Source organism: Candoia aspera, chromosome 17 (assembly GCF_035149785.1).
Source record: "Candoia aspera isolate rCanAsp1 chromosome 17, rCanAsp1.hap2, whole genome shotgun sequence".
In the NCBI taxonomy this organism is placed as follows: domain Eukaryota; kingdom Metazoa; phylum Chordata; class Lepidosauria; order Squamata; family Boidae; genus Candoia; species Candoia aspera.
Genome location: NC_086169.1, coordinates 3,088,389 through 3,103,212, shown reverse-complemented (window position 1 = coordinate 3,103,212; position 14,824 = coordinate 3,088,389). Strand labels below are relative to the sequence as shown.

The 14,824-nt window shown below is 48.7% G+C and overlaps 1 protein-coding gene across 1 annotated transcript; it reads right to left on the bottom strand.

Annotated features, from left to right (window-relative positions):
* Positions 1–1,429: 1,429 nt before the first annotated feature.
* Positions 1,430–14,079, bottom strand: DCST1 (DC-STAMP domain containing 1). Its single transcript, XM_063317199.1, has 16 exons — positions 14,016–14,079; positions 13,256–13,381; positions 12,912–12,986; positions 12,416–12,544; positions 11,149–11,288; positions 10,115–10,286; positions 9,446–9,589; positions 9,070–9,191; positions 8,797–8,957; positions 8,344–8,443; positions 7,949–8,044; positions 7,223–7,349; positions 6,252–6,368; positions 5,671–5,813; positions 4,407–4,520; positions 1,430–1,771 (listed from the first exon to the last, which is right to left on the bottom strand). The coding sequence occupies exons 1-16, from the start codon at positions 14,077–14,079 to the stop codon at positions 1,526–1,528; spliced, it is 2,076 nt and encodes a 691-aa protein (XP_063173269.1). The 3' UTR covers positions 1,430–1,525.
* Between the last annotated feature and the right edge of the window lie 745 nt (positions 14,080–14,824).

The window sequence follows — 14,824 nt, the reverse complement described above, 5'->3', positions numbered from 1 at the left end:
TGACACTCTGATGAGCATGTGGGAATGCATCGGCTAGTTTTGACTCAAGTGGGTTTGGTCTGTTGGGCAAATCCCACATATATGTTGCTTCGTGTGGGTCTGGAAGAGAACGGATGGCATCTGAGACCATCAAGTGAAAGAAATGGCTTTCATAGCTGGGGTGTTGCATTGTGAAACCGTTTGGACCCACCCCCGGCTGAATAGAGACATTTGCAATTACAGCTGGAAGACATCAAACCTCTCCTAAGGCCCTCCTCATCCCTTTCTTCCCCATCAGCACGTCCTCGGCAGAAGTAAAGCTTGGGCTTATTTTAAAAACGAAGGCCTTGATCACGGGCTTTGGAGAATCACTTCTGGACTGGCCAGGAGAAACGCATCTGCCCTGGCGAGAAATATCTGGGTTCCATCTGCCACCCGAACCATCCTCTTGCTCCATCATAGGGGGATTTTCAGAATTTTTAATCACTGAGCTCGAACGGAAGCCACGGAGAACGAAATTTATTTGCCCTCGTTTCTTGTACAGCCAGGTAATTCCCGAAGGTAGGCCTGATTCTTTGCCTTCTGGGACTCCAGAAGATGGGAAACGCTTTCTCCTTAAAGAGGCCCTTGGTGCTGAGCTGCCTGAGAGGTCTCGGATTTAATTTTAATGTTATTTCAATGTGGCCATTTGGAGACCCCCTGCTGCCCTGCCCCAAATCTTCCCCGTGCCATTACAGCCTGTAAAGCAAAGAAAAGCTGCAGTAAGGACGGTCATGGTTTCACTTAGCAGGGTATCTGTGTCTGCATTTGTATATAATCACTTGAATAAATACAGGGAGTCCTCATTTAGTGACCACAATGGGGACTGGCAATTTGGGTGTTAAGCGAAGCAGTGGCTAAGTGAAACCATGACTGCTTACAATCTTACTGCAGCTTTCCTTTGCTTTGTGGACTGTAATGGCACGTGGGAAAGATGGAGTGAAGAGATGCTGGCTAGAGAACAGTCAGATAAGAGGGAGCATAGCCCACAGCTGGATAGTGGGCGGGGCAAGAGGCTCAGAAGGGACCCTCCCTGGTTTCTCAAAAACAGGAGAATTGGACTTCAGACTTGCAAGATTCTGTCAATGTAGCTTTACAATAAAGTAGAATTCGCTCATCTGGTCGTGTTTCCTGTCAGGTCTACCTGGGAAGGCTGACACAGACCTGCAAAAGTCGTAAGTGTGAGGATCGGTCGCAAAGTGACTTTTTCATCACCGTCGTAACTCTGGACGGTCGCTGTCTGAGGCAGGCACTACCAAAATCACCAGAATAGCTGAACTGGACATCCCGTTATGAGGCTATTTGTATCCCTTTAGAAGTTCTGTATATAATCGCGTGGACTTTGTATACATATTTGCCTTTCTCTTGTCATGTGTTCGTCATACGCTACATATATTGGGGGAGATGGGCGGTGACATAAATTTAATAATAAATCAATATACTACCAAAATGAAAAAAAACCCCACATCTAATGCAGAAGACTGGGAAAATGCCACCGTGTGCCTCTTTAATCGGCATAGCCAGTCCTTCCTTCGCTGCTGTCATCCTCTGAAAGCAGATCGTCGGGATGGCAGGCATAACATGTCTTGCCCATGTCTTGCCAGCAGAGTTGGCAGTAGACGGTCTCACAGTTGGCATTTGGGCATGTTTGGGAATTGCGGGATTCGGGCCGGTCGCAAAGAATGCATCGCCGGAGCAGGACGCCCTTCAGGAACGGAAGCCAGCGTCCAATCTGATCCGCAAGGGGCTTTTTCTGAAAAAGAAACACATTTGGGGCCCAAATCCGCTGTGCTTTTTCCGCCCCTCGCCAGCAAAAGCAGGCTGGGTTCCTCGGCCTTGACGCCAAAGGCCGCTCGAGAGCGGTTGGCATTTCTTGGTAAAGTAAATACAGAAGAGGTTTTTTCCCCCCTAAAGCCAGAGGGACAGGGATGTTATCAAATGATAGATTTCAAAAGATTCTCATCTCTCGACGTGGGCCCCATGATGGCATTGACCTTGAACCTGTGAATCATCTTTTTTTACGCCGTTGTGAGTCTGGGGCAGGATATAATCTGGCCTGTTTTAAAATTGAGGCCTGGAAGTTGCTAAAATTCCCATCTCAGGCAAAAATCCTAAAATTATACTGAAACAAGCAGAGGGTTGATGATTGAACCAAAACAATCAGTTTTGAGTTTTTAAATGTTTTATATAATAGCGGTCCACTTATGTGGACTCTCAGACCATTTCCCCTTAGGCTATGGCTTGCTGTTTTGATAGAAATCTGACTTCTATGAAATGATAGTGATGGAAATCTGAATAAATAATAAATAAATAATAAACTTATTTTTTAACATTGATTTTATGCTGTTTTAATTGTGAGCCTCCCAGAGTCAAGTATACGAGATGGGTGGCTTATACATTTATTAAATAAACCATTTGATTATATCTGAATTTTGCTATTTGGGTTTTTTTTTTCCCCCCTGGCCATAATAAATATTACATTGGCCATTCCTTGCAGTGGGGAGCGTGATTTTTAATCTTTTATTCTTGGAAGAATGGAGGGAGTTACAGGTAGGAAATGGGGGTGCAACCCCCAAGGATTCACTTTTACACATTAACAGGGGAACTGGAAAAAAGTGGGCTGCTGCTTGGCACATATCTTCAAAGTGGTCCTAACTGAGCATTAAAAGAAAAAGGCAGATGTCCACATTTCAGGTCTGCTTATATCTTTTTGGATGGATCCCTTGTGCAGCACCCAGATTTCAGGATCAAGCCCCCTCCCCATCTTGAGATCTAGCAACACCGCTGCTCTTGAGACAAGAAAGAACAAGATGGATGGCCAGCAGCTGCTGACGATGTTCACAACAGGTTTGTGAACTCGGAAGTCCAAAATTTGATCCCTGGCCTCTTAGGGATCAGACTGCAGGAAACAACAACAACTTGAAAGCGGATAGTCAAGTGGGAAAGAGGGAGTTCCCGAATCCCACTGCCCCTGAAGAACTAGCTTTCTCCATGCAAGGAAGGCTCAGAGCTAATATGTAGAAAGAGAGAAGAGAGCAGGGTTCGGTGCACCAAAGTGGCCTGGGATCGTTCCATCCCCTGCACCTTTTGCATGCATTTGGCACAGGACGGAGGTTGGCAGCGAGAACCGGCAGTGGGCGTCTCGGGATGACAGCCATCAACCTGCTTTGGCAATTAATGCACCGGCTTGGGTGGGTGCAAAACAATCCTGCAGGGAGAAGGATAGAGACGCCCATCCGGGGCTAACAGGAAGCTTCGAAGGTCCTGGAGCAACGCAGGGGTGGAGGGCCCTGAAGAAGAAAGGAAGGGAAAACGCCTGCATGCTGCAAGGGCGGGGCAGGGTGGGGGGTTCGAATGCTGCTTCAAGCTGGAAGCCAAGACCCGCGTGCCAAAAATATTTGCAGAAGCAGAAACTGGGCGGAAATAGCTGCGCGGAAGGTCACGAGGCCTGGCTCAGCTGCCTACGAACGCTGATCGGTGCTGTTCTTACTATTTCGTTTTGATCCTCGGCATTTTCCGGTTCATTTGGCCGGGCCAGATCCTAATGAATAATCCATACTGATTAATGAACGTTAACCCTGATTATTCATGAGGAAACCACGTTGAAGATATGACACTGGAAAGCAATGCAATGTTTTCTTCAGGTGGGGGGCAAAAGGCAATGTAATTTAAATGCGCCTTCCTATTGTCAGTATTGATTTGATGCAATCGGGTCCTGCTTCCTGCTAATAAGCAGGGCTGAGATGGGGACACGCTACACCTTTTAATTTTTTCCCTTTTTTTTTTTTGCAATGAATGAACGTGAGGTTTGCATTTCAGAAAACTCAATTTTAAACGACTGTTTTGATCTAATATTAAACAGATTTGTAGATGTCGTGATTTATCATCCTATGGTTTGGAGGGTGTCTCTGTTTCACGTTGTTGCTGGGTTTCAAAAAGTTCCCAAAAAAATAAATATTTACCTTTCTTGGAAAGGGAAACAAATGGGTTGTGTCAAACTTCAAAATTATAACGTTGTAACACTGGGGAAAAGACACAGGGAGTGCCATCAAAGCATTTCCTGAAATTAAGGAACAGTATCCTTTTGGGAAAAATAAACTGATTTTTCTGTTACTTCTCAAGAAGTAAAAGGGATGTCTTGGGTTTTCTGGAAGCCCCTGAAATCTGCTTTTCAAGCAGGAAAATCTTGGAGAACCCAGGGATTCCCACCCCCCTATTTGTGGTGGTAAGTTGGTAAAAAATGGCTGACTGGGGAATCCTGGGAGTTGAAGTCCACACACCTTTAAACTGCCACGGTTGAGAAACACTGGCCTAGACTGATAAAGGAAAATTCTGGTAATTCTTCTGGTGTGACCTACCTCAAAGGGCCAACATGCTGTTTTACTCACCACTCTCTTGCGCCCCCGAGCCCGCAGGATGATGCGCTTTCGTTGCACAATGACGAAAGCCATGCGCTGACGCAGCATCTCGTTGTATAGAAAGATAATTCGCTGCTTCTCACGCTGCCAGAAAGGGAGAACAACAAGGGGTGCTTGTACCTGCAAGCAGGAAGGAAAACTTCCCTTCCCTGTCCCTCGCCCGGACTGAAAGCGGTCTACCTCACAGGGTTGTGGTAACGTTGCCAAATGTGAGGATGAGGCTGGTCCAAGGGAGGGGCCCAGCAGAGCTTTGGCCTGCAGGGAGCAAACAGTCTGCAACTTTTAGGGAGCAAGTTACGGTGCGTTTGCAAAGATGATGCCAGCAAGCCTAAAGCGCAGTTTATTCCACGTGAAATAATTGTTCAGGGTTATTGTTCGAGCACAGACAGGAGGAGGGGTGATTCCCACAATCTGCCACAACCCTTTGGGCAAGGGTTCAAGTTTGACTTTGGGGTGGGGGGGGGTCCAAAGGGCAAAGTCTGCAGGAGAACGATGCCAAGGGAGCAGGGGAGATCATGCCGTAAATCTCCTGGACTCTGTTTGCGGCCTGAAGAGGGGTGGGAAATCACAGCAGCAGATGTGGCAACAGGGTCAAAATGGCTCTGGGGGAGGGGGCGAAGCATCGGGTTGGTCCACCCGTGCCGGCTGGGGGATTCTGGGAGCTGAAGTTCACCCGTGCCGGCTGGGAATTGAAGTCTGCACATCTTAAAGTTGCCAAGGTTGAGAACCACCGTTGCAGGTCCTCTTCAAGAGGAAGAGGAAGAGGAAGAGGAAGAGGAAGAGGAAGAGGAGGAGGAAGAGGAAGAGGAAGAGGAAGAGGAGGAGGAGGAGGAGGAGGAAGAGGAGGAGGAGGAGGAGGAAGAGGAGGAGGAGGAGGAAGAGGAAGAGGAGGAGGAAGAGGAAGAGGAAGAGGAGGAGGAAGAAGAAGAGGAAGAGGAAGAGGAGGAGGAGGAAGAGGAGGAGGAGGAGGAGGAGGAAGAGGAAGAGGAAGAGGAAGAGGAAGAGGAAGAGGAAGAGGAAGAGGAAGATAGATAACAGCAAGGTGACTCCAACTGATGCTTCCACCCGTTTTGGAACACACAATTCCCACCACCCATTTGGCCTCCCACATCCCAGCCTCTCAGCTTGGCTTCTCCAGCCCTCTGCTTCACCCACCCACCCCACTTTTGGTTTGCACTGGAAAAGGGGCAAAACTGGGAGAGAGGGTTGGCAGCTTTGCGAGAGGCACCCCAACCTTGGGGAAGTAGAAGGCGGCGATGACCCGCCGGATCCGGAAGACGTACACTTGCAGAAAGCAGAGCCCCACGAGGGCGCCCAGAGGGGCGGCACAGCTCAAGTACTCGGCCTGGCTCATCCCTCGCGCTTCTGGCAAACACTCTGTGGGACACAGACCAGGACAAGGGGGGAGTGTAGGGGGGGGGATCACAACTTCCAGCTTCTGAGAAAAGAAATGAGAAGCTGCTTTCTTGGGGTGCCCCCTGGCCCCCGGCTAGGCTGCAGTTCCTTCATTGTAAAGCAGCATTTCTCAACCGTGGCAGCTTTCAGGTGGGTGGACTTCAAGTCCCAGAATTCTGGGAATTCTGGGACTTGAAGTCCACCCATGCTGGCTGGGGATGTCGGGGAGCTGCCAAGGTTGAGAACCCCCCTTGTAGAGCATCCATGGGTAGGGGAAGTATGGCAGCAAAATGCAGATTTGAAACAGTGGGCTTTGGGCCCACCCTCGAAGCCTCCGACTGGCTGAGCAGAAGCCATCCCCGCCCACCCATCTGGGGCAGGGGGCCTCCTCACCTGCCCCTCCCCTTTCTCCCCACTTACGCAAGTTGTTGGTTTCCATCACCATTTCAGAGGACGTGTTCAGGGCCCCGATGGTGCTCCGGAGGAGACGCGCCATCATGGTTTCCCCACCGACCTTCACCTCCAAGTGGTGACTGCCTGCGGGGGGGGGGTGGCGGCAGGGAAGGGGTCTGTCAGCCCACCTTTGCCTCCTGGGCTTGGCTTCCAGCAAGGGTGGGCAACGAGCAGCCGCAGAGTCGCAGGGGTCCCTGATCTCTGCTGGGAACCTCAGAGCCCAATTACTTCAAATCTGATGTGGGTTTTTTTTTTCCCCTTTCCACCCCAGATGCCAACATTGCCCCGAAAGCCTTGAAAAAGCACACGGGGATTTAAAAGCGAAACCCAAGAACAGGTGGGAGTTTGACAGTTTTGGCCCACCCAAAGGTCCAAGTTTGTTGTGAGTCTCTCTCTCTTTTTCTTTTAAAAAATGGTGGGGGGGGGGGGTTTGAAAAATAAAAAAAGCCTACAGCATCTTGGTGAGGTCAGCTGGAAAAAAATACACCCCCCCCCAGTGTTAAGTCCATGAAATCCAGGGAAACAGGGATATTGAAGTTGCATAAAGAGGGGATGATTTATTTACTGGTTAGATTCACATCTGCTTAAAGGTGGAAGTCATAGTATTGTGTCTTCCCATTAGCTTGGCAACAACAGCCTTGTGGGGTAGGCTGAGCTGAAAGGGAGACGGACTGGCCCAGAGTCACCCCAAGAGCTGAAGGGGGAACTTGAACCCGGGTCTTCCAGCTCCTAGTCTGGCACCTTCCCCTCCAAACCAGGCTGGGAGCGGAATTCCAAAGGTGTTTTAGCTGCCTTGTAAGTTCATGAAAGGAGCCGCCCCTGATTGAACTCGGTTTCCCCTCTGGCCGAGGACCAGGGGCCAGGCCGTGGGGGGTGGGGAGAACCAGCCGCCCTTCCGGACCAGGGTGGGGACCCAGCGGGCCGGAGGCCGCGCTCACTGCGGAAGGAATACTGGACGAAGGCGTGGTTCCCGATGGTGCTGAAAATGGTGTAGAGCAGCGAGTCCAGGGCACAGGCAATCAGCAGGAAGACCAGGGGGGGCAGGCAGCCCAGCAGCTCCAGCATCTGTGGGCACAGCGGGGGTGGGGGGGTGAAGGGGCAGGGGCAGGTGGGAAGTGGCCCGGATGGCACAGGAGAGAGGGAAGGGAAGGGAGAGGGAGAGGAGGAGAGGAGGAAAAAAGAAAGGGAAGGAATGAGAGAGAGGGAGGGAGGGAGGGAGGGGAAGAGAGGGAGGGGGAAGGAAGGAAGGAAGAAAGGAGGAAGGGGAAAGGGAAGGAATGAGAGAGGAAGGGAGGGAGGGAGGGAGGAAGGGGAAGGGGAAGGGAAGGAGGGGGAAGGAAGGAAGGAAGGAAGGAAGGAGGAAGGGGAAAGGGAAGGGAAGGGGAAGGGAGGGAAGGGAGGAGAGAGAGGGAGGGGGGAGGGAGGAAGGAAGGGTAGATGAATCAGCTGAGATCTGAAATGAACAATGGGCATAGAGATGGAGATCTGGCTTCCAGTGAGTATCAGGTTGAGTACCCCCCCTGCCCTCAGCCCCAGGGCCATCCCTCCTGGGTCGCCAACAAACGCTGGCCTCCCCCTGGGTCAGTCCCCCCCCCGCCCCGGCCAAGTCCGCCTCTCTCCAGCTTCCCCCAGCAGGTCCCTGCCCTCGTCCCGCTTCCACTAACCACGCTCTTGGTCTCTGCGGGCTGGAAGGCCAGGCGCAACGGGTCAATGACGTGGCTCTCCTCGGCCCGTCGCAAGGGCAGAAGCGTCCGTTTTTTCTGCACATTTGAAAAAAGGATATGGCCTCGCTTGGGTGCCTCCCTGGTGCTGAACTACAAATCCCAGTAGCCTCAGCCAGCTTTCTTGGTGGGAAATGATGTCAGAGGCTGTAGTTTAGTAGCACCTGGCAAGTCCTGGGCTCACCTCCTGTGCACAGAGCTAGAATGGCAGTCTGAGGTAGACTGCCACGAACAGGGAGGCTCCATTGGCACATACCGTGGGCCCAGCTTGCATTCCAAGATCTTATGGCTGCCCTCCTTTGCATTGGAGACTCCAAGATAGACTATTGCTGGCTTACCTGCTTTCGACGCCTGGCATCAATCTGCCGGAAGTAACGGGAGATATAGAGATTATCGAAACGGATATCCTGGTTGTAATTGTTTGTGTAGGAATAAGCCCTGGGGAAGAGAAGGAAGGACATCCAGAGCCTTTTCTCAGCAAGGAATTGGGAAGAAAGGAAGTGCTCCGTCTTCTCTGCCCAGCTTCTTCACCCCAGCCCAGGCTGTTTGAATGCAAGACGTTTCCCTAACCTGGGAGGAATTATGTGGTTGCGTGATCCGAGCCTGGTTTACTTAAACTCCACTCCTGTGGTTTGTGCAAATGTCGAAAATGGGGGAGCCAGGCAGGCTGGTCGAGAGAGGAGGGTGGATCTGTCCTAGGCCTCCCTCCCAAACTTGAATGGAGACCTTCTGCATGCAGGGCACAGCACCCTTACCCTATGCCCACCCTTCTCAGGTGGCCCCCAACTCACGAGGCGAAAACGAGGATAAACATGCAGGACAGCAGAACACGCAGCATCGATACGGCGGTGCCTAGGTGTTTGCTGCTTTCGTATACCTGCTCGTTGACGTTATCCACCAGGTGTTTGTGGGAAGACAGGTCGGCCCCCACCAGCATCTCTTGATGCTGCTCCTGGGGAGGAGGGGAAAGTGGGGGTAGGGGGTCATTTAGGTGCCCCCCTGAATAAGATATGTCATGAGTTGCTCGGGGGCTTCTGAGCAGGAGAAGCAAAAGGTGACCAGACCTGGACTACAACGCTGGCAGTGAAATCTTGGTTTAAACTATCCACAGAGCCATTGACCCGGTCGTACGTCTGGCCAAAGTTCCCTTCCACAGGGATCTTGTCTTGGCACCAAGTGTTCATGACTGCAGAAGAGATGGAAGGTGGGTAGAAAGAAGGAGCGAGTGAGCCACGTTTCAACTTTTTTTCAAGGGGGCCGAGTCTGGGTGAGACTGTACCACTTCATAGGGCGGGTAGGAGTAAACAGGATGGGTTCCCCTAACCCTAACCATGACGTCCTCTTCAAATGTCCTTGCAGATAGAAAGCTAGCATTTCAAGGTGAAGGAATCCAGACTAATCTTGCAAGGCTAGCTTTCTGCATGCAAGGGTATCACTCACTTTTGGCCAGATGGCAAAGGAAGCTGAATTTCATGGGGAGGCACAGCAGGTGGTTGACCAGCGGTACGGCAATCGTCTTCATGCACAAGTGATGTTTGGTGTTGAACCACTTTTGGCAGCGCTTGACTGCCTGCTGGATGATATCTGCAAGAAAAGAGAAAGTCCCCCGTTTTCCAAAGAGTTGGGACTGGGCAAATCTCTCTGAGGGCGGGAGATTTGGGGAAACAATTCCATCTGCACGTCTCCAATTGATCCATTGGAGAATTCAAAGCTTGGACCTGTCTTTGCAATTTGCAATCCAGGTCCTTCACATCTCGACCTGCAGATGCATTGGGGGAAAATTCACAAACGAGACAGGCGGGGTGAATTGTCACCCAATGTTGTTTAATTTACTGGTGCTGTTTGTGGTTCAGAGACAATTAATGCAAAGGCTTATCGATAGCCTGGACGTTAACGCAAGGGTTTATCGATAGCCTGGTCTGCCATGAATGTGTCCTGCCCCTTTAAAACATTTAGGGCAGTATTTCTCAACCTCAGCAACTTTAAGATGTGTGGAGTTGAAGTCCACAGATCTTAAAGTTGACGAGGTTGAGAAACACCACTCTAGGGTTTGAAATCTCAGCTTAAACCCCATTTGAATGCAGTTTCAGCCACCCCTTGCCAGCTTACTTTTGCAGCGCATCCGCGTTTTCACCTCATAGACCTCCTGCGTCGAGGCGCCTCCTTTGGCTTCGCGCACCAAACGGCTGTCATAGCCTGCTTTGCTAGCCACTTGCTTGTTCAGCTCCGTAAAGGAACGTGAGACATCTTGGGACTCACTTCTCAAGGTCTTCCCACTTCCCTGCATTGGAAACAGCAATAAGGGCCAGGCAGGGGCTGCTGGGAAGCCGAGAAGCCCTCAAGTGCCTTCATGAGGGCTAGAAACCCCAGCCGGGAAGTCTGAACTGTTTCATGCTCTCAAGCAGAGTGCACGGAGGGCGTTCCTTTTTTTTTTTCCTACAAAGTCCCCCATTTTAGCCATCCAAAGAGAATTTGGTGGTAAGTTACCAGAATTGTTTATACTTGTTGTGATGAAAGGGGAAGTCATGTGTGTGTGTGTGTGTGTACGTGTGTGTGTGTGTATAATACACACACACACACATATGTATGTATGTATCGGATTTTTATTACCGCCCATCTCCCCCACACGGGGGACCCTGAGTGGTTCACAATAAAAACAATTTAAAATTTGATAAAATCATAAAAACTACCAATAATCAATCAGGATAAAATGCAATGAAGTCCAAGCTATGGTGGATCTGATTCAACCCATGGGGGAATAAAACTGGTCCTGGCAGAACTAGGGAGCCAACCAGCCCCAAGAACAGCTCTCCAGGCAAGGTGGCAAAACCAGGTCTTCAGCTGTTTTCTGAAGTCCAGGAGGGAAGGGGCTAACCTCACTTCTGGGGGAAGGATGTTCCAAAGGGCGTATCTATTCTTTTTCTTTAGCATATTCTTATTTTTTCTTTCTTTTCTATGTTTCTTTCTTATGCTGGTCTTTGACTGTAATAAAGATCTGATTTGATATTTTGATATTTTTCTTTCTATTCTTTTTTTTTTAAGTATTTGTTTTTATCTTTTTAGTTGTAATTCTTAATAAAATTACTATAGAAAAAGGAAGAGGACTAGCCACTTGGCTGGTCTCAAGGCTCTGTTACGCTTACCACCATGTCTTTGAGGATCTTGCGCATCGGGGCCAACGAAATTTTCCAAGCTTTTTTGGAATTTTCGATCTGCAGTTCCACGGTGCAGCTGATGGATCGCACCACCTCGCCCAGATTGTGACGAATATTCGCCACGGGGCCTGGCAATGGGGGACGGTGAAAAAGAAGGTTATGGAGTGGAGATTGGATCCAAATTGCCTACCTAACTGAAGGGCAGAAAAATTGGCAATTGAAACTTAAAAAGGAAAAATGTGGAGCAACAGTATTTTCAAAAGTGAGGAAATGCTGCCCTCTGGTGGCTGACGTTGGAACTATGCCCCAGAGGAAAATACAGCATTGAACTTCCCAAAGAGAGAGGAATATGCTGCCCTCCAGTGGCGTGATGTGGAAATTGCAGCTTAAAGAGAATCCACCTAAAAATAGGTAGCAATATTCTTTTTTTAGAGCTGAGTATCTTTCTGTGTCTGCATCTCTATTTATATCTGACATTTGCATAGAGAGGTATAATCTCAGAGAGCGATGCCTGTTGCAGTATAAATGGTCTTCGGCATTTAGTGCAGAAGCCTTCGTCCCCAGTTTTTATCTTTTTTCCCGGTTCATGAACAGAAGAATAGGAAGGGAGAGAGAGAAAATAAAACCAAAATCAATATATAAGAGAGGTCTTGTTGTTCTGATCCGCATCTATGCAGGAAATCCATCTGAAATATTTACATTGTTTAAGCCTCAGACGCCGATAAGAATCTCATATTTGTCTTCTAAATATTTAGAGAGCTGCTAGCAAAGACCTGGAAATGGAAAGGAAATGGAAAGGAAGATTTCTTTGGGGGGAATCAAGTGGTAGATTTGGGGAAGAAGGTGATTAAGGAAATGTTATATATTCCTGAACAGAAGACTGAAGTCTCTTCAAAGTGAAGCTTACACAAATTTGATGGTGAGAATCAAAAACAGCAAATACATTGCAATGACTTTCTCCTTCTGGTATTGCTCATGGAAATATTTTAGATCAGGCTTTTTCTAATGGGGTTCCACAAGAAATAAAGGGGGGGGAAGGTTAATTTGAACACAGCCTATTTTCTATCAATAGAGAGAATAATAATAATAATAATATTAATATATCATCGGTTATATAGGAGATATAATATGAGATAAACATTCTGGTGGCAGCTTCAGTGGGCCAGTTAAAACATACCAACAAGTGCCCTTTTAAATAATAATAATAATAATAATAATAATAATAATAATAATAATAATAGAAGAATCTTGGTACCATCATAGACAGTGGCCAACACATAAGTGAGAATATAAATCCGTCCTTCTTTCCCCAAGAATTTGGGGACGACCAAGAGGCTGGCACAACGGAATTGCGGAGAGATGCCCCATCCAATGGCAGCCACTCCTGGAGAAAAGAAGACCCAGCAGTGAGCATTAGCTCTTATCCTGGCTAGTGAGGATCAATCTTTGATTTTCAGATCGTCAAGTCTTACAGCATCCCCTGCCCACTTGCTCCTGCCCAATAGTCCATGAATGAGCTAGAATGTGATTGGTGGTTGCTGTTTTAAATTTGCATGTCTGTATGTCGGTGGGATGCTACCTTGGGATGGCACAAGAGGAAAAAGGGGTGAGGATGGAAGAGGAAGACAAGCCACAGAGGTCCCTTTACTCCCCACAGCGCTCTACTAGATTCTTCCTCTCTTCTCCCCCTGCCATCTCTCTCTTCTGGGATCATACCTCCTCTTGCCATCTCTTCCACATCCAGTTCTCACCTGTCATGGCACCCAACAGTTCGACTTTGGTGCGTTCCATGATGGTCATGGGAAAAATCAAGATGTGGGTGAGGCCTGGGGAGCAAAAATTCTAGATTTTAAGGGGGATCCTTGGGAGGAAAAGGACAGGTGTCTGATTCTTTGCAGCGGCCCAAACCTCAAAGTGATTATTTCCAAGCCAGATTCTCAGAGTTCTTTTTAACAAGATTTGTTGGCTATGGATCTATAGATTCAATGCCTTTCTCTACAGAGAATCAACCCTCCCATCCCGATCTTTTGCCTATTTCCATTCCCCCCTGCTCCGACCCCCCCATGATTCCATGACTGGGTCCCAGGAGACTTACCCAAAGCAAATAAAATCCCAAGTCCAGCCCCCAGGAAAAACTTGGCAGGCCGAAATTCATCAGGTGCGCTCCACAGGAAGTAAATAAAGGGTCTGGGTAAGAAAATGCTGAGGAAGTGCTTCAGGGCTATGCAGAGAGGAAGATTGTCATCATCATCATCATCATCATCATCATCATCATCACCATCAGAGTATTTAAAAGTTATCCAGATTCTCTTTACACTGCAGATTAGATCCCTGTCTGAGCAGGGTCTGTAGCCAAGCAATGCATTTGATTGAATATATATATTTATTATGAACTTTATTATTATAATTATAATAATAATTATAATAATAATTATTATTATTTCTACATTATTATTCTGGTGTAGAACAATTCAGTTGCAAATTGTATTGCATAAAAGCACAAACAGCAAACAGGAATGCCGTTCAAAAGCAATATTCTCAGTTTAAAAGGCCCAGTTCAAGAGTGCTGTAAGTCTGAAGCGTCAGGGGTGGAGGCAACATCCCATAATTGGTCACAAAGGGTCCCTATCAATAGGAAACCATCACCGTCTGCAATCACCACATTTCTTTTCCTTCTGATCGGTCTCAAGGGGCCCCCAAAGTGTGGATCTGCTACTCAACATTCTCTTGAGGACTAGAACCTTGCAGGCTGATTTTCAAACCAATCTTACATGCTGGTTTTAAATCCAGTCTGCGGAGCCATCTTTTTCCTCCCTCTTTCCCCAACCTTTTTCCTTGTGGGTCGAAGGACTCACTCGTGTTGGGGGGCTTTAGATGTTTCCCTTTCCGCCCTTTGAGTCGCTGATACTTCCCTTGCATGATCTGGGACTCCCAGGGTTGACCGCTGTCTGGCCGGGCCGATCACAAACCACAACCAAGCCAGAAATGGTCGTCTCCGAAAAGGAGCTGAATTCTAGAAAAACAGATTTATTAGAAGGCTGATGTCATAGAAGCAATATCTATGAGGCTGTTCTATGCTACATGGGAAGGGAGGGGGGAGCGGAGATCATGCCATGCCCTGCTTTATTGAAATCTGCCCAGCTCCTCGCAGAGAGAAAGCTAGCATGTCAGGGAAGGAGCAGTCTAACCTGATCTGCTACATTTCAGCATGCGGGGCAGTTGATTTTATTTGCTTGGAGGTGGAGCCTTCCACTGGGGAAGACCCCCCCCCCCCCATTCCATGGAGGCTCACTGGTTCCAGGAAAACCGTATCAGCGAAACCCCAGTTCTGTGGGGTCAGGAAGAACAAACGCTGCGGGGGGCACCACCAAGAGACCTGCCTCCTTTCCGTCCCATCGCCTTTTTCTCCCAATTCAGGTGGTTCTGGGTGAGCCCGACCAGAGCAAAGAGTTGATTAATCTGCAACAGCAAGGTGAATTTGAGTTAAGTGGGCAGGGTCCGTTGAAGGGTCAACAGATCCAGTTTTAAGACGCAGGTGCCCAAAGGTAGAAGAAGCCAGGGCAGAAAGAGGGTGGAGCTTAGCTGGAGCCCAGTAGCAAACTAGCAATTGATGGGAGGAGCCAGGGAGGGCTGTGGGTGGGGCTACGAGCAGAGCTTGGTTTGA

What these genes read in the sequence shown, in the direction of transcription:
- DCST1 (XM_063317199.1), bottom strand. Translation starts at nt 14,079, where the DNA reads ATGCAAGGGAAGTATCAGCGACTCAAAGGGCGGAAAGGGAAACATCTA. An exon ending in CCGCAGAGACCAAGAGCGTG is followed by an intron (nt 7,350 to 7,948) that starts GTTAGTGGAAGC and finishes CTGTGCCCACAG; the next exon opens with ATGCTGGAGCTGCTGGGCTG. An exon ending in CTCGGGGGCGCAAGAGAGTG is followed by an intron (nt 1,772 to 4,406) that starts GTGAGTAAAACA and finishes TTTCTTTTTCAG; the next exon opens with AAAAAGCCCCTTGCGGATCA.